General features: G+C 48.2%; 1 protein-coding gene across 1 annotated transcript; it reads right to left on the reverse strand.

Annotated features, from left to right (window-relative positions):
- Positions 1-560: 560 nt before the first annotated feature.
- Positions 561-7,446, reverse strand: LOC135622229 (large ribosomal subunit protein uL13c-like). Its single transcript, XM_065123873.1, has 4 exons — positions 7,098-7,446; positions 5,346-5,531; positions 1,300-1,470; positions 561-874 (listed from the first exon to the last, which is right to left on the reverse strand). The coding sequence occupies exons 1-4, from the start codon at positions 7,383-7,385 to the stop codon at positions 758-760; spliced, it is 762 nt and encodes a 253-aa protein (XP_064979945.1). The 5' UTR covers positions 7,386-7,446; the 3' UTR covers positions 561-757.
- Positions 7,447-20,006: the final 12,560 nt, after the last annotated feature.

Below are 20,006 nucleotides of genomic sequence, written 5' to 3' on the forward strand. Positions count from 1 at the left end.
AGCGCACACAAACATACTCCTATAGAATAGAGTCGCGTAAGATTCATGGTACTTATGTAACTCATCTAAACCTAACATGTATGAAAAAGTCAAATCCACTTAATCATCTCTTCCAATGTATTTGTTATGATGTTGACTCCTCGTTTGAGGATACAGGAACAGGGTATTGGACCCAAGAATGAACCCTTTGAATGAGGGATATATTATAGCTGACCACTACTAATGTCAAGCTAAGCCATTTGTTGGCGGAATGGATCCCACAGCTGGACTTTCTCCTCCAAAAATTGTTCCTCTCTTAAGTTGATGTCCAATCCTCATTAATGTGTGGAAAATGGTACGCTAGGAGAATCAATGTAGAAGAACATCGCAATGATAAGGTGATTCTGCTCTTCTGATTCACTTAATGTTGCATTTGATCATAATAAGGTGATTCCGTGTGCAGAGGCCATGATTTCAATTTTAAATGGATCCTCCAATTAATATGTATCTGGGAATCTCATCACTGAGGAAAGACCTACAACTAGTACACATTTCTCAAGAGCTGCAATATCCAACAGAGATTATGAGCTCAAAAGTCTATATTAGACATTCGAAGTAGTAATCAACATAACTAAATCAAGCAGATGAGACATAAATTACTGAGACTTCTACAACTGCTTAAAAGTAAACCCCCCAGTGAGGAGGCAAAATCTTGAAAAGGTGAAATTGAATGATCCATAAAACATGAGTTACCAGTCACATGTCTCAGCAAGAGGTCTTACTTGTCTGATTGTATTCTCTTGTCATGGATAGGAAGAGGAATAGCCATCTGGGCCTCGTGTGGATGGTCTGGTCCTTTGTATACCTTCAGGTGAGTGAAAAGAGTTCTTCCAAGCTGCAAAAAAGCAACAGAATTCGATGGCCACATCAGATGAGCAAACAAAAACCACAATGCATTTGGATAGGTTGTTGCTTAAAACTTTGAACTTCTGGTATTGTCGGACAATCTCATCGATAAACTTGACATCTTAGAAGTGATTACCAAAACAGTATTCTCTCCTTGGATGTTTCCTTGGGTTAGCAGATTATATACACAGTCAAAAGGGCAGATATCAATCATTGTGGTAATTGTCTGGTGGGCGTGGATAATGTAAGACATATTTGAGGAAAATAAGAAAACACAGAAAAGGATTAAGCAACTGACTAAAAATAGGAACATTATAAACAAGATAATGTCACTTGAAACAAGGTGTGTTTGTGGAGGTCCCTAGCACTCGGGACGAGGTAATGTTGCTGTAAACAATGGAGATATTAACTCACCCTTCCTTTTGGAAGCATGCCACGGACAGCGTGTTCAATAATTCTTTCAGGAATTCTCTGTTGAAGCTGATCAAAAGTTTCCACCTTCATACCACCTGGCCTTCCCGAATGCCTCCTGTAAAGTTTTTGGGTCCTCTTTTTACCAGAGACTGCAACTTTTTCTGCATTCACCTATTTAAGGTACAATGTAAAATGTTTAGGTAACAGAGAAGCAAGTAAACAAGAAGTTAATGAAATGGGAGATGTCAGTAACATCATCCATTCAGCTCCAACCTGGTGCAAGGTAGAAACAACTAGTACAGTAGTATTGTATTGCATCACTGGGCTAAAAGAGCATGATGTCCCAAGCAATTTGATATTGCTTGGTCATGTTGAGTTTTTGTTTTCTAGGATGTCCACCAATTCTTAGTATAGCTAATGGTATCTCTCATGCATTTACTAGTGGTTACCATTCTGATTAGTTAGTTTCCAACACCAATCCAAAGTAATTTCAATAAAATTATTGAAGAAAAGTTTGTTGTTTATCTTTAAACGGATATCAAGTTAGCTGAATGCAGAAAAAACCAGATGAAAACCGGACTAGGCAATTTGTAAAGAAAACATATTTAGGACGCCCAGCGGACTGAATAACAGAATGTAGTTTTCAAGTTGATCAATAAGATGAATAGAACTGTTAAAAAACATTATAGAGGCATTCTAGCAGAACCTTGGCAAAATTTTCCACCTCATGAGATGACAGAGCTCTTATGAGAGAGATCAAATAGAAGTCGGAGTTTTTGCACAGCAAGAACTCAAACTACAGGGAGAACCTCTTGAGTAACATATAATAAATAGTTTTTAGGATAAATTTCATAGAACCCTAAGGTTTTATCGTAAAATAAATGGAAGAAATGAAAGAAAAAGGGATGATCACTTCGAGGGGATCGGCCTTCTAGGGTTTGTCATAACAAACTGGAATAATATTTCATTGATTGATTCCTTTAAAAAAATGGTTACATCACTATTTATAGAGTTTCACCTAGAGTCCACCAGGACTTGAACTCTTAATAATAAATAAATATTAAATAAACTTCTATCCGACTCTTACTGAACTAAACAGACTCAATAAACATTATTCAAAGCTCATAAAATAAAAGGGTCCTAACAATTCCTCCCTCTTCAAATCAGACTTGTCCTCAAGGCTGAGCAGCATCAAACACGGGAGCTTCTCTTTCAGCACTTCAGCCATAGGCTATCTGCAACGCATCACAACCCGTTGATCAAGTATGGTCTCCACTTTTTGATAGTGTAAGCAATATGTTTGTCTTTCAGTGTAGTAAGCATTGCAAGAAACTCCTAGCCCTGTATAATCAATTTTATCTTTGAACATTTGCTATCATAAGTTAAAATCCATCCATCAACAATCTTTACTTCGAATCTATCACAGCCTTCAATATGATAGGCCAATCGGTCAACAGTCTCACTGTCCATAAATTTGTTAGTGCTACCAGTATCAATCAAAACTATAACAGACTGATGTTCCAGAGTTCCGCAAACTTCCATAATTTGCGAGTTAGAGTAGCCGACTAATGCATGCATTGTATGTATGGTAGGTTCAACATCTTCATTAGAATTTATACCTTCACATTCTTAGCTTTCGATTCCTCTCCAATTGGTTCAATCATCAGAAGTTGTCCTTGTTTACATTGGTGCTTCATACTACAATTTTCATCATAGTACAAACCCCTTGCTGATCTTTCCTTGCTAATTTTTTTCTCGTGTAGATGTGCAAATGAGATCGCAGCTATCATAGTGCAGGGTTGACAAGCCTTAACTTCACACCGGATCTCTGGAATAAGCTCTTCAATAAATGTACCAAGAACTTGTCGTTCCGACCAATCTCTAGCTTGATTTAACAATCTTTCAAACCTACTCTGATATTCCAACACTGTAGAAGTCTGACGAATTTTGCCGAGCTGACAATCAACATTCTCATATTCAGATGGGTCAAAGCGAACAAGAAGCCCTCTTTTGAACTGCTCCCACGAAGGAACTCCGTGGAAAGTTTCATACCAATCGTACCACTAGATTGCATCTCCATCGAGTTGGATTGAGGCCACTTCTAACTTAGATTCTTCTGGGGTTATGTGAAAACGAAAAAAAATTTCCGCCTTAGAGATCCAACTAGTCGGATCCCCATCTTCCCATCTCGGAAATTCCACCTTCATGTGTGAGTAGTTTGTGTCACAATCTTGGGGCCCTTTTCCTGTATTTTCATATATGTGCAACGTAGAACTTGAGCCCCCATTTTGTTAAAATTTGCTGAGGCTCTCCAATAGGCTCTTTTTGAAATCATTAAGTGTTTCTTACAGTCTATTCTCAATTCTGATTTCCAATGCTTCCATTTGTGCTTTCACTGAATTATCAGTGGCCATTACGTAAGACTACAAATCTGTAATCTGTAATCTGTAATATGTAAGCAGCGACGGCGATGGAGAAGGAGAAGGAGGCCGAGGGTCGCGGCTGCAATCGACGAGGGGCTGCGGCAACAGAGGAAGCTCTGTTTCTGCAACCGCTGCAAGGAGGGGCTGCGGTAACCAACGACTGTGGCTGCGAGCAAGATCGTCAAGGGCAAGGAGTAGAAAAGGAGCGTCGAGGCTAGGCGCTGCCAAGGGGTGGTCCGCTGGCCAGAAATAGTGTCGGCGGCCCTTTCTCGGTTGCCTTGTTTTGGTCGCCGCGATGAGGGGAGGTCGAGCTGCTGCGGCTACGACCCAAGGGGAGGCGGGCAGCGGTGGTGGCACGGTTGGGAGCAACGTCACCAACGATCACCGAGGAGGGGAGGTCGAGCGGCTACGGCTGTGACCCTAGGGGAGTCGGGCGGCGGTGGAGGAGGCAGCGGTGGTGGCTCAGGTGGGAGGCGACCGATAGTTTACGAGCGGCCGGGTCGCAGCGGTAACGGTGGAGTCACCTTGTAGCGGCGGGCGGCGGTGGGCTGGCCGGAAGCAGGGGTGCGTGGCTGCGGCTTCTTCTTCCTTCCTTTTTTTATTTTTATTTTTTTGAGATAACGAACTGCACCGAGAACGCCGAAGATCGCAGCTTTGATACCAAATGATAGAACCGTAAGGTTTTATCGTAAAAGAAATAGAAAAAATGAAAGAAAAAGGGATGATCACTTCGAGGGGATCGGTCTTCTAGAGTTTGTCATAACAAACTGGAATAATATTTCATTGATTGATTCCTTTAAAGAAAGGGTTACATCATTATTTATAGAGTTCCACCTAGAGTCCACCAGGGCTTGCACTTTGAATAATAAATAAATATTAAATAAACTTCTATCCGACTCTAACTGAAGTAAACAGACTCAATAAACATTATTCAAAGCTCATAAAATAAAAAGGTCCTAACAAAATTATATACCCCAAAAGTCATAAAGTTAAAACTTATTGGATCAATAAGTTAATCTAAAAGGGCTATTCTGAAAAACAAAGGACTCAACTCAATAAAAATTGCACATAACATATCCATAATGAAACACAAAAAATTTGAGCCTATCCTGCCACAACTCCTCATTAGACTTCAAAATTTGCAATTTGACATCCTACTAATATAAAGCCAAATGTGGGGCAACCTTAGCGAATCAACCATAATTAATAGAAACCTACAACTTAAAGCTTGAAATAGCTGACAACAACAAGTAGAACAAAACAAAGATGAACGTGCTTCCAAGATTTTAAGAAGCTCCAAACATCAAAAGAAATAAATAAAATTCTTGGACACTAAATGGAATAGCAGTTCATATCATGTATCTGAAATTCCTACAGGAAGCTGCCATGTTAATCATACACTTGATTAGAAGAAAAAGTTGACAAAAAAAATGACCACACTGGAGTACAAATTTAACCTGTAATCTTCAGGTGATTTCTCATTAGGATGTGGTGTAAACAATAAATGCTTTATAACAAACTTTCATAAAAATTGTGAGGCTTAGTTTCGGACATGCTGTGCCAATTGGCATTGTGCATTCAAAGGGAGATAAAATCAAAAGCAGCTGGATTCATAATACATACCACAATCACATAAGCCCCCATGTCAACGCTAGGAGTATATGTTGCAAGATTTTTTCCTCTAATATATATTGCGATAGTTGATGCTAGCCTGCCTAGGATCTTGTCTGTTGCATCAACTATATACCATGTTTTTTCTGTTGAAATATGATCTGCGGCCTTTGGATACCAAGTTTTGTTCCAAATATCCTGACAAACAAAGCATATATCTTGTATTACAATCATGAAATACAAAAAATGAGTAAAACGGCATGCAGAATATGTACAAGAACACTTTAAGTGGAAAAACAACATTCATTGACTTACCTATATGTAAGTATAGAATTTATGTTCAAAATAAAAAGTGAAACCACCACTTTAACTCATTGAAACAATTCAACGAAACTTGCTTTCTATGCCGTTCATTATTCCCTTTTTTTATTATTAGAGAACGATGACATAAATAAGTCAAGATTTGGTTACCGGTGGAAAGGATTTCCTGATTTGATTTTGAATTTTTCTCATTGTTCATGCAAAAAATCCCGGTAGACATGGAAATAGTCAAAAGATATCTGAGGAAATATTTAAACATCAAAATATAGTCAGCAATAACAGAGAAATGGGGTCAAACTGAGATGAGAATTACTATATCCTGTTTATGATTTATCTAGGCAATCCTTCATGACATGGCATGATAACTAGACAAATATAGAACAAAGTACTTAAAAACCAAAGAAAATTATAAAATAAATTATTGTATCTCAATGATGCAAGCAACAACGAGCTTAAACTTCTTAAACAAACAAACTCCGAAGAGGTTCCTAAAAGAGAACTGGGATTTTTTCAATTTAATACATATGCTCAGAATTTCACTCATTTGTTTGGCTTTCTATGTGTGCTTGTGGGCCCTTAATATCCCCTCCGATAATTGTTTCTTTATATCAGCATAGATACGCAATACGCTGATGCTCATGGCTTCCCTATCAGTCCCCTTAGTTAACAATCGCCCTTGCCTTTCCTATGGAGTTCTGGCCTCAAATATCCAAAATCAACTGACCTAGTCCAAATGTGAAATTATATAACTAAACAGAAATCTATAGTTACCGAGATGCACACTGAATTACCCATAGGCAAAGCTAGTGCTCACATACTTAACCATCCCCAGATGAATGCTAACAAGTGGTCCACGACAGGTCAAATTATTCAGTGTCAAATAAGCTTCCTTTTCTACCACAATATCGGCCTAAAAACATCCAGATCAGCCATATAATATTCAATTCTCTTTTTAATTATTTTGTCTTTTTCTTCTTTCGGACTGCTCCTATAGCTGATGCTTTGTGTTTTTTATCTGCATTTTACAAACACAAACAGGGTCAAAGTTTTTCTTTTTTTTTCCTTCTTCCAAAGAGTTCAACTCCACTTGAATCCTTAATCAGAAAAAAAAAATTGTTCTATGGACCAGTAAGTCCAATCGAAACTGATTCCTTCAACTCCTAGAGGTATCGCCTCTTAAAGGGGTTCAACCTTAAGATTTTCCAACAATCACATAGAACAAAAGAAGGGCAGCCAGGTGAATGAGGTTCCCGCAAATACAGCCAAGTTAAAGGGGTCGATATACGCAGAAGCCATACACCCACAAATTGAACAAGTAGGACAAAAACAAACAATTTACACCGCAATGCAAACTTACTAGAAAAAACACGGGTATTATTTACGAGAAATTGGAAGAATCAGAATAGGGGTAGTAAAGGAGAGAGAGAGAGAGAGAGAGTATACGGGTCCATTGATCTCGGATTCCTCGAACATCCATCGCTGCTCTCTGGGGACGACCGCAAGCCTCTGCTGCTGCTCCTGCTGTTGGCAGTGGGTACGAAGGTAACGCCTCGAAGGGAGGGAAGCGACCCCAAGCGAGGGTTTGGCGACGGCGGCCGGGAATTTCGAGAAACCGACTAAGAAGGTTCTACGGAGGGCGGTGGCGGGGCAGGGGTAAGAGGAGGACGAGGTGCGGTTGTTCGGAAAGCGGCCGACCGAGAGGGACGCGGAGGCCGGGATCGTCGCTGCCATTGCTGCAGGCCAATTGGTGGAAGAAACGGGAACTCTGCAGTGCCCCCCTTAGAGGAAGGGATAAGATACCAGCTCTTCATAGTTCGTAGGGCAGTGCGTCGAACCGCCTCTAACTCGTGACTCACTGTTTTCTCGATTTTTGTTGGACCTAATCAACCAAACTGACGTGAACCAAATTGCTTAACCGGTTCGATCAATTTGGTTACAGGCTGAGAGATCTACGAACTAATGGGACCATGAATGTCTTCGTGATTGGCGAAAGTACTGGAGACCACAGGAAAACCTGAGCAGCGAATTGGGTAACTATTGAATGAGTGGCGGAGTGTTTTTTAAGCTTCTTTGGCATGCAAAACGCCACGTAGCGAGCACGTCGAGTCCAACGGCGCCTCCCTCCGCTGCTCACTTCGCTATAATAAGCCCTCCCGGCCGACTCGATGCAATCATCACCGTGCCTGATGTCCTGGAGCGACGAGAACCCGCGGCCGGCGCCTGTGGCGGGCGTCGACGGCCCTACGCCGCCCGGGAAGCCGATGACGGTGGAGCGGAAGCTGATCAACGAGGGCGCGCAGATGCTGCAGTCGAAGAAGCCGGTGTCGCAGATGAAACAGCACCTGTGAAGCTTCGCGCTCTACTCCCACGACCTGGGCTGCCAGATCCAGGCCCACCACTACGCCGCCCGCATTAACCAGGACGTCCTCCGGTGCGCCGTCTACAACTCCGACGCCCCCTCCGCCCACCTCATCAAAAGAAGACGAATAGCATCGGCTACGGACGAAAAGCTTTCGTGAAGTAATTGTTCCCATTGCAGGAGTCGAGTACATCGTTTTCGATGGGATCTTTGAGACGCTGCCGGCAGGGGAGCAGAAGTTGTGGCACTCCCACGCGTACTAGGTCAAGTCGGGCGTGTTGATGTGCCCCGGAATGCCGGAGGTGATGCAAAGGCAGGAGCTGAAGGGGCTGGCGAAGATGTACGGCAAGTTCTGGTGAGCGTGGCAGGTGGACCGCGGCGACCGCCTTCCCCTGGGGGCGCCGGCGCTGATGATGTCGCCCCAAAAGGTTAAGATGGCCATGGCAGCGCCGGAACTGGTGAAGAGCCGGGACGACAAGTACAAGGTGTCGAGCTAGGGGATCAAGGAGTCGAGGAAGGAGATGGGCAGAACTGTTGTGGGTTGATAAGGTATATTTTGGGTTCAAGACACGTCACAACCGATGTCACGCTGCGCTACAACCGAGTCAGCAAGGGGAGCACCCCCAAGCGCCAAGTCAGAACCCATACCAAGGCGTTGTTTGGTATGTCTCATCCCGAAAGCTCGGGACGGCATCGTCTGGCGTCGTTCCGCGTATCCCGGGACGACGACCGCACAAAAGCATCGTCTCATCCCTCGAGGATCGGTCGCCACACCAAACCCGCATACGACCGACCCTCGTACAGTAGTATAAAAGCCTCCGGTCAACATCTGGCTAGGGGAGAGAAAAAAGAATAGAAAAACAACTACTGACTTGCTCGTCGGAGGGGCCAAAGTCGGGAATCACCCGACGAATGTTATTTTTGCAAGAAAGCGATCACCCTCGAGTCGTAAGCATCTCAACCTAGGAATTGCCATCCAGTGTACGAAGGCGAGCTGCCAACCAGCCTAGAGATGGAGAGATGTTGCTCAACATAAACGACGCTCGGACCGAGAAACGTTGATCAACACCTCGTCACGAGGGCCCGATCTACCTCGGCATCCAGCTCAGCCAACAGAAGACTCTCGACATCGACCCATGGACCAAGCCGTGCTGACTCATCAACCACGGCATATTTGTTCACCAACATTTTTGACGCTAGGAGGAGGGCCATGTTGCAAGAGCATCTCGTAGGAGCTCTCCCCGAAGGAGAACCACCGACCGGTCATCCCTCTATCGGGCCCGGAGATCAGTCCCTCCCCGTCCTCAGAGACGGGGGGATCCCGACCTCGACACCAGATCACTACTGGCGCCTATTTAATGACCCGGGGTTGTCGCCCCCCGGGCTTACCATAGGACCCTCGGCCGTGTCGCTCGAGGCGTTCCTTAGCCTGACCAAGCAAGTACAAGCAATGGCGGGGATGATGCAGATGCTCGTCCCACTCATTCTCCTGATCGTGCGGCTAGTAGCTCCCCCGACTGACCCGACCCGACAAAGGCCGAGCAGGGAGCAGGTCGGGACAATAGAAGCTCGAGAGCAAACGACGGACCCGAGAGGTCCGCCCGAGTAGAGCATACTCGCACCCTACCGAATCACACCGCCCCGCTCCGAGCCTGACACCATATTGTCCGACTCGGCGGATGACTCGTTCAGGATCTAGTTGTCCCGGGTCAACCAACGCTTGGACGAGTTCCAACGCGAGTTCCAGAAATCGTGGAGTGAGTCGAACAAAGGTGGCTTGGGCAGATCCCCTTTTACTTAGGAAATATAGGACAAGCCTGTACCCCTCAACTTCAGGCTGTCGGCATTGGAGACGTACGACGGCGACTCCGATCCCGCGGAGCATGTCACCGTGTTTCGAGCTCAGATGGCCCTCTATGGCACCTCTAATGCACTGATGTGTCGGGCATTCCTGACCACCTTCAGGGGACCAGCACGAGCGTGGTTCAGCCGATTGTGCTAGTCCTCGGTCTCGTCCTTCGACCAGCTCGCCAAGGAGTTCGAGCAAAATTTCCTCGCAAGCGTGCGACCCAGGCCTTCCATGGCCACCTTACTTGCGTTATCTCAACGCGAAGATGAGTCGCTCTCTCAGTTTGTGGCACGTTTCACCACTAAAATCTAGGGATTCCCAGATGCTTACCCCTCTTTAATCATGCAGGCATTTCTGATGGGCTTGAAGCCTTCAAGGTTCTTCTGGTCGCTGATCGAAAAGCCACCAATGACCATCCCCGAGATGCTCCGGCGCGCCAAACAGTACATCACTGTCGAAACTCTGGTGGCGGGAAAGCGCATGGACGGCAAGAGGCCAAGGGCGGAACAATCCCGGGGAACGACCTCAGCAGCCCCGACGCAACCCCACCGGAGGCCCGACCGACAAGAGCTACTGCTCCCGAGGCCCCCGCCTCTCCCTCTGAACACGTCTCGTACCAAGATCTTTCTCTAAATCAGGGAGAAGAGTCTCTTACGACAGCCCAACCCCATGAAAACTACTCACAAAGATCAGTCCAAATATTGTAGGTTCCATTGGGACTACGACTACAACACGAAAAACTTCCGCGACCTCTAGAATCAAATCGAGGAACTAATCCGGAGAGGTCACCTCGGGTGCTATCTCAAGGAACCTCGGGAAGCGACTCCATGCCTCAGGGGACCTATCGAAAGATAGATCGATGTCGTCTCCAGAGGACCAGCGGCCGGCGGCAGCAGCTCAACGGCAAGGAAGGCCTACGCCCAGAGCATGGTCAAGAAACATCCTTGGCCCGAGTTCGAGCCTGAAATCACTTTCGAAGCCAAAGAAGTCGAGCGCTCCCATCATGACGATGCTTTAGTGATCTCCATCCGGATCGCCAACACTCGGGTCAAAAGGGTGATGGTCGATACTATGAGTTCCGCCTACGTCTTGTACCTCAACGCCTTCAAGAAGCTCGGTTTGACCAAGGAGGACCTCACCCCCATGGCGTCGACACTCACTGGATTCACGGGGGATTCCATCTCCCCGCTCGGGTCCACCATCCTCCCTGTCACTACCGGGGAAGAGCCGAGAGCAAAGACAATAATGACTACCTTCATGGTAGTCGATCTGCCCTCGGCCTACAACGTCATCCTCGGCTGACCGACACTCAACAAGTTAAAGGCGGTGGTATCCACCTACCACAGGGCCATCAAGTTTTCGACTTCGGCGGGGATCAGGGAATCCCGAAGTGATCCAAGAGAGTCAAGGCAATGCTATCTTATGACGGTTACTCTCCCAGGGAAGTCACGCCCCCGTCAAATCCCCGACCCTCGCGAGGGACCCATAGCGCCAATGCAGTTGGAGCCCCCCGAGCAACTCACCGAGGTACCCCTAAAAAGGAACCGGTCCGATCTAATCGTGAAAGTCAGGACGACGCTCCTCGAAGCATATCAGCTCCACCTCATCGATTTCCTGAGGAAAAATGCTGATTTGTTCGTACGGTCCCCCTAGGAGATGCCCGGGATTGAGCCAGAGGTGACCCAACACCAGCTTAACATCGACCCCGAGGCTCGGTTGGTGAGGCAAAGACCAAGGAAGTTCGCTCCGGACCGACAAAAGGCAATCAGTGATGAGGTCGACTGCCTTAAAGAAGCGGGATTCATTACCGTGGTGAAATACCCTCGGTGGCTGTCGAATGTAATTCTCGTTAAGAAATCCAATGGAAGCTGGAGGATGTGTGTTGATTACACCGATCTCAACCGAGCTTGCCCCAAGGACTGCTATTCGCTTCCCAAGATAGACCAACTAGTCGACGCCACCGCAGGCTATGAATTCCTTATGTTCATGGACGTATTCTCGGGCTACAACCAAATCCGGATGGCGACTCAAGATCAAAAGAGCACCGCCTTCATCACTAACAAAGGGGTGTATTGCTATAAAGTGATGCTCTTCAGTCTGAAGAACGCTAGGGCAACTTATCAAAGGATGGTCGACAAGCTGTTTAAGCACCAGCTCGGGAGGAATATGGAAGTATATGTTGACGACATGATCATAAAGAGCAAGGCTGCAAGCGCGCACTTGACCAATCTAGCGGAAACATTCCAAATGCTTAGACGGTTCAACATGCGTCTGAATCCCGCAAAGTGCGTCTTCGGGGTCAGCTCGGGGAGGTTCCTCGGCTTTGTCATTTACCAGAGGGGGATAGATGCCAACCCGAAAAAGGTTCGGGCCATAATCGAGATGCATTCCCCTCGCTCGATCAAGGAGGTGCAGCGACTCACCGGGAAGTTGGTAGCGCTCAGCAGGTTCGTGTCGCGTTCGGGCGACAAGTGTCTCCCTTTCTTCCAGGCTCTACGACGAGCTGACAACTTTACGTGGACCCCGGAATGTGAAGAAGCCTTCGAAAAATTGAAAGCATGCCTTGCCCGCTTGCCTCGACTCGCCTCACCCGAGCCAGGCGAAACCCTTGGTCTCTACCTGGCGGCCTCGACGTAGGCAGTCAGCTCGGTGTTAGTTCGGGAAACGCCACCAACGCAACAACCCATATACTATGTCAGCCATGTCCTCGTCGGGCCCGCGGCACGATACTCCCCGATCGAGAAGCTAACCCTCGCGCTAATGAAGATGGCCCAAAAGCTGCGGCCCTATTTCCAAGCTCACATAATCAAAGTGATCATCGACCAGCCATTGCGGCAAATCCTTTCCAACTTCGACGCATTGGGTCGGATGCTGTGGTGGTCGGTCGAGCTCGACGAATTCGACATTCAGTACTCCCCCAAGACCGCCATCAAAGCTCAGGTACTAGCTGACTTCATTTCTGAGCTAACTCTTGAAGACCATGCTATTGGGCAGGAGAACAACGAGAGCACATGGACTTTGCATGTGGACGACTCGTCCACTACCGAAGCAGTCAGGGTCGGGCTTATCCTCAAAGACCCATCCGGAGAAACCTACCAGAGATCGCTCTGATTAAAATTCCAGGCCACCAATAATGAGGCCGAGTATGAGGCGCTTCTTCACAGCCTACGCCTTGCTCTGGAGATGCATGCAGGCAACCTCGAAGTCTTCAGCGACTCCCAGATGGTGACGGGACACGTAAATGGGAGCTACGAAGCCTGTGACCCAACAATGGCATTATACTTGACAAAGGCGGAGCGGCTCGCCCATCGCTTCAACCACCTCTTGATCACTAGAATACCTCGGGAGCATAATACACGGGCCGATGCGTTGGCCAGATCAGCCTCTGCCCGCAGCCCAACATCGACCCCAGCAACTGAGTCCGTAACAGCGCCAATAGTGACGACTCATGAGGTCGCCAAAACGGAGGTACCTCCAAGCTGGATAGAAGAAATCCTCCGCTTCAAGAAGGACAGAACGAAGCTCGATAACCCGACGGCTACGAGATGGTTGAGACAAACCTAAGCCTGGTGCTGCATCATCGGCAGAAAGCTGTACTGTAGGGCCTTCTCTCAACCCCTCTTGCGCTGCCCCGCGCCATCAGAAGCTGAAACGGTCCTGGCCGAGCTCCACGAGGGGATTTGTGGGGAGCACATCAGGGGACGAACCTTGGCCTTCAAGACTCTCAGACAAGGATACCATTGGCCGACCATGCGCCAGGACGCTATATCATACATGCAGCAGTGCCAACAATGTCAAAGGCACGCCTGACTGCAACATCAGCCAGCAGTCCCTCTTACCCTGATGGATGCGACCTGGCCCTTCACCCAATGGGGACTCAATCTCCATGGACCCTTTCCTTCAGCATTGGGACAACGACGCTTTCTTATAGTTGGGGTCAACTACTTCACGAAGTGGGTTGAAGCCGAACCCTTGGCCTCCATCATCGAGAAACAAATCTAAAGCTTCACATGGAAGAACATTATCACTCGGTTCGGGATCCCGAGGGCTATCATCACCGACAACAGAGCTCAATTCAACAACGCTAAGTTCAAGGCCTATTGCCAATCATATGGGATACAGTTGAGGTTCAGCTCGATTGCACACCCCCAAACTAACGGCCAGACTGAAGTAATGAATTGGGCGATTCTGGAGGGCCTGAAAAAGAGGATATCGGGCGCGCACAGAGCCTGGGTGGACAAGCTCCCTAGCATCTTATGGGCAATGCGAACAACTCCCAAAACTTCCTTAGGAGAGTCTCTGTTTACCCTGTCGTACAAGAAGGCAACGGCTCGGATATTCAACTGCAAAGTTCGTCCGCGACCGATCAAGGTCAGGGGCCTCGTCCTCCGAAAGGTAGAGGTGAGCGACCCGACCAGAGGGAGAGGAAAACTCGCGCCTAACTGGGAAGGCCCCTATCGAGTCTGTGATGTGGTTCGAGATGGGACCTACCGACTTGAGACCTTAGAGGGAATACCTCTGCTGAGGACATGGAATGCGACGAATTTGAAGAAATTCTATCCATAAAAATCGAAGGACAAGGCCCCGAAAAGACGCATTTTATCAATTGAAAGAAGCATGTACCTCTGTGGTAGAGAAAGACGAGAAGTCAGGATTCCAAAATAGGAGTTTTTATTGATGAAAAAAATACACATTGTGATCGGGCGATATAGTTTCAAAACTCGACCCGACCAAAACAAAAGAAAGAGGGAAGTACAACCCTTAGTTCCGAGGGGGGGGGGTCTCGGGCCCGTCATCAAAGGGGATGCTCGCCGGCATGTCGACATTCTGGTCCTCCGACTGGTCAGCAAATGGGTCTGGTTCTAGTTCCAAGTTCGGGTACCTCGCTCGAAAGCGAGCACAGGCTACTCGATACCCGAACTCGTATGTCACCCGCCCTGACCTCACCAAGCCATGCTCGAACCCAACGGATGACTTGTACTCGACGATCGCCTCCTTTATCTTCTCAGGCAACGCTAGCCGCTCCTCCCTCAGGACTTCTTCAGCGGCCCAAGCCAAGGATTTGGCGGTCTCGACATCGTGAGAAAGGGTCAGCAGCTCATTGTCCAGCATCCAGATGCGTGACCAGCTTTCCTCCAGCTCGACCTTCAAGCGGTTCACCTCCTCATCCAGAGTAGAGGCACACTCTTCGACCGCGACAACGGCCTTCGGGCCCCCCCGACCTTCAGCTCTAGCTTCTCCAAGCGAAGAGCAGCGTAGACGTCTAACTGACGCTCGATCACTCGCCCGGCGTTGAGGACCCGATCGATCAGCGCCATGGTGTAGTGTTGGCCCTGCACAAAGATCGGCGTTAGGACCCACACAAGGAAGGATCAAGCAAGGAAAGAAAACCACCACTTACCCAGACAAGCGACTTGGCCACCCGGTCCGCCAGCACTTCCGAGGGGGAGCAGTAAAGATCCTTTGCCATAGCGGGGTGAAGTGCCCCTCGGATGAACTCTTGAGCGGTCGACCCGTCGCCCCAGATGCGACTGTCAGCCTTGAGAGTCGCCCATCGAGAGATGTAGGGGGTTCCCGGCTCCCCAGTCGGAAGGTCGGCCATGTTCAGGGCCTGGTACTACTTGCCTTCGGCCCAAGAACGAACGTGGCATAGGTCCCGCATCGACGTCGGGCGCGCCGGCGTCCTCCTAGAAGGGTCACCACCAGACGACCCGACCACCCCCTTCCCCCTCGCGCTCCCCGAGCCCTCGCCTTGGGGAGCAGCCCCAGATGATCCTGAGACAGCTCTCGCATAAGCAGTCGAGTTCGCAGGCATCCTCTGGACCAAGGTCTTTGCCTTCTTTGGAGGGCGACCTGCTTCCAGAGATCCCGACGTCCACTTTGGTGTGCCCTCCTGTGGGGCATCCCCAGCTCCGGGATCCTCGCCGTCTCGAGGCGGTGGCACAGCGGCCTTGGCGCTAAGCGTATTCTCCACAAATTGAAGATCCACCATCTCTACAAAAAAATATCGGTCGGTCGGATAGCTCGGGACGAGTGGACGATCCATCATATGCGAATGACCATACCCCCAATGGCAGGGCTCTGTTCTGCCTCGACCAGCCACTCCTCGGTCATCTCCTTGATTGCCCGAGAAGAGGACAAGATGCCCCTCAGCCGAGTCACGTCCGTTGTTTCTCCGACAAAGAACAACGGGGAGGTATTATCAATGGTTCGGAAGGTCCATCCAGTGCTAAAACCCCACCCCCGACTACAACTGATGAAGAAGAAGCGGGTCTTCCAACCTTTGTTGTTGGAAGGTGCATCGTTGATCTTAAAACCGCTACGAGCGGTCAAGTAATACTCGCCTTGCCCCTTACACAGGCGGAAGCAGGCCAGGAAGAGGGTCCTGGTCGGCTCGATCCCAGCCCCCCGACACTCCCCAATAAAGGCCACCAGATAGCGCCAAGAGTTTGGCGTCACTTGGGACGACGATATTCCCTAGTGATGGAGGCACTCCCCGATGACGAAGTGCAGCGGGAACCGCAGCCCCGCCTCAAAGGCCCCTACGGTCAGCCCGAACCCATCGGGAAACTGATCGTACGACCACTGTCCGAGTCGAGGGGCGTGAATGCCATAACACTCCGGGACACGATAACAATCCCGGAGTACCCTCAATAGATCCTCGGTCACCACTGAGTCCACATCGTGCCACGACTTGAGAGTCTCAAGCGCGGCAGAGCTCCCTATGCCCTCTGAGGGAGCGCTATCAGAGGACACACTGACGACTTCAGCTCGCGGGGCCCCGGAGGAAGAAGACGAAGATGAAGACAAAGATGAAGACGGAGACATCCCGACCTCAAGGTTGGAAGAAAGAAGCTGGGGCGCGGGATGAAGGACTGAAGCAAAAGTGATGGCAATTACTCTGGAAAGGGCTTATAAAGGGCAGGCTACTCCACTACGAGACGACGATTGGGCTTCCCAAGGAAAGAGATGGTCACAGCATTTAAAACCCATCATAACCCCTTAGATTCGCTAGATTCATCGGCCTCAGAGCTCCATCCAGACGGCGCCTCGTCACCCGAAATCTCTCGCCGGAGGCCATTTGAAACAAAAGTTTCCCACCAAGTCCCGCGCCGCTCCACCTGGCTCACCACGTGGCATGATGGCATCCGGGCAAAATCTGGCGTGCCGCCCAACGACGCCACCCAGCCTTCACTCGACCCACAGGTCCAGCCCTTGCTCGGGTCGCTCCAAATCGGTTCTCGACTTGCGACTCGTCGGCACCAAAACCTGAGTCCGAGATCAATCACTCGGCCCACAAGCACATTCTTTAACCGAGTCGCTCTAGCTCGATCCGCGACTTACGACTCGCCAAATCTCTCGCCCGGGTCGCTCCAGATCAGTTCTCGACTTGCGACCTGCTGGCACCAAAACCTGAGTCCGAGATCAGTCACTCGGCCCACAGGCACAGTCTTTAACCAAGTTGCTCCAACTCGATCCTCGACTTGTGACTCGCCAAATCTCTCGCCCGGGTCGCTCCAGATCGGTTCCCGACTTGCAACCCACCGGCACCAAAACCTCAGTTCGAGATCAGTCACTCGGCCCATGGGAACAGTCTTTAACCGAGTCGCTCTAGCTCGATCCTCGACTTGCGACTCGCCAAATCTCTCGCCCGGGTCGCTCCAGATCGGTTCCCGACTTGTGACCCGCCGATACCAAAACTTGAGTCCGAGATCAGTCACTCGGCCCACAAGCATAGTCTTTAACCGAGTCGCTCCAGCTCAATCCTCGACTTGCAACTCGCCAAATCTCTCGCCCGGGTCGCTCCAGATCGGTTCCCGACTTGCTACCCGCCGGCACCAAAACCGAAGTCTGAGATCAGTCACTCGGCCCACAGGCACAGTCTTTAACCGAGTCGCTCCAGCTCGATCTTTGACTTGCGACTCGCCAAATCTCTAGCCCTCTCTCGCCCAGGTCGCTCCAGATCGATTCCCGACTTGCAACCCGCTGGCACCAAAACCTGAGTCCGAGATCAGTCACTCGACCCACAGGCACAATTTTTAACCGAGTCGCTCCAACTCGATCTTTGACTTGCGACTCACCAAATCTCTCGCTTGGGTCGCTCCAGATCGGTTCCCGACTTGCAACCCACCGGCACCAAAACCTGAGTCCGAGATCAATCACTCGGCCCACATGCTCAATCTTTAACCAAGTCGCTCCAGCTCGATCCTCGACTTGCGACTCGCCAAATCTCTTGCCCGGGTCGCTCTAGATCGGCTCCCGACTCTGGACCCGTCGGCACCAAAACCTGAATTCAAGATCAATCACTCGGCCCACGGGCTCAGTCTTTAACCGAGTCGCTCCAGCTCGATTCTCAAACTTGCGACTCGACGAACCCCTAACGGAGTCGCTCTAGCTCGATCCAAGTCACTCCAACTCGATCCTCATACTTGTGACTCGACGAATCTCTAATCGTGTTGCTCCAGTTCGATCTTCGACTTACGACTCATCAAATCTCTAACTGAGTCGCTCCAGCTCGATCTCCGACTTACGACTCGTCAAATCTTTTACCGAGTCACTCCAACTCGATCTCCGACTCGCGACTCACCGGCTCTAACTCCGAGCCACGCCAACCCAGTTATCCGACTTATGATACGTCGGTCTCATCTCACCTGGTCCTGGTCGTCCGACAAATGAAGCCAACCTCTCCCGAGGCATAGGACGTCGCCCCTCCAAACTGTCTCGCAACGGACCAATCCAACTTTCGCTCGTACGCAACCAATACCTCTACAGTATTCTGACCCACGCATGCCTTTCTTGTTGCACCAAATTCATTGCTCAACTCCTCGACTTAAACATGAGACATGAAACTGTCATGGTATCAATTTTTTGCACCAACGGAGACACAATCACCCTGTCAAACAAGGAAATATTAATATCACATAAACAAATAGGAAGGGGAACACAAGAAACAGGTGGAAACTATAAGGAGATATACTGTCAACTCATCAAACCTTAAGTTTATTACCCCAACTGACCTCTTCAACTTGAGCAGGGCCTGAATTGACTCCTAGTACTGATGAGACAGAGTCATCCAAAAAGTGACTATCCTGTCAAAGCCTGCCATCTCCACCAACAGTGATTACAAGATCCACATGAATAATTGGATGGCACAAACTACTGCAGATCACTGGTTTCCAATCGATAAATTTGCATTGCAGAACAGCCTGACAGAAGTTGATTGTATCCTTATGCATCTTGTCTCTGTCATTCAAATGACTTCCAATCTGCAAGGCATCCCAAAGGAGTCAATATCAAGTTAATGCAAAGCAACATCTGCAAGAATATCATACAACATCATAAAAAGAAATTTAAACCACGAGAGCAGGTGGTGAACATCATACAGTTTTCCATTACGACGAGGAAATATCAAACTGAACAATCAAACCTCTTTTTTGGGGAAGAAAATCAGCAACTGAGAAATATGACCTTTTGTCCTTTGACTTGTATGCTCACAATATTTATCATGAAAATCAATCACCTTCAATTAATTCGGGGGTTGTAGAAAATCTTCGCTGCATATCATATATAACAAGATCATGCAAATATACATTTTTAATCAAAATTCTTTTTCAATATGGCATAGAAAGTTCATATGCACACATTGCAGATTATTATTCAGAAAATCCCTCCAAAATAAATCTTTACATGCTTGTTTTTAAATGAGAAAAAAACTAAGGCGATCCAGTAAACGATGAAATTGCATATTACCAACTTTTTTTGGGTTTCAACACTCACACACCACAGCTACAAAGACACTGTCAAGATTAGATCAAGCTTCATTTCATGTGGAGAATCTTCAGGCTCACAAAGATAAGACATAAGATTCAGTTGAGGTGAGTATTTGAGTTCCTTACAATGAAGAAGTCGACAATTTCTAGCACAATAGGAAAATTTAAGGACACATAGCCCATATATGCCAACCTTGATTCCTCATGAAGAACACAGAGCAAGAATAAGATATTTTAACATTTGCAATTCCAATATCATTCCAAACTAATACCAAAGTATGAGAGGCTTAGATAAACTAATTCATCACAAAAACACAATCCTTTTGAGTTACCAAGTTGCAGGACATTTCATCACATCTTAAATTACATGTACA

This window comes from Musa acuminata, chromosome BXJ2-9 (genome assembly GCF_036884655.1).
Source record: "Musa acuminata AAA Group cultivar baxijiao chromosome BXJ2-9, Cavendish_Baxijiao_AAA, whole genome shotgun sequence".
Lineage (NCBI taxonomy): Eukaryota > Viridiplantae > Streptophyta > Magnoliopsida > Zingiberales > Musaceae > Musa > Musa acuminata.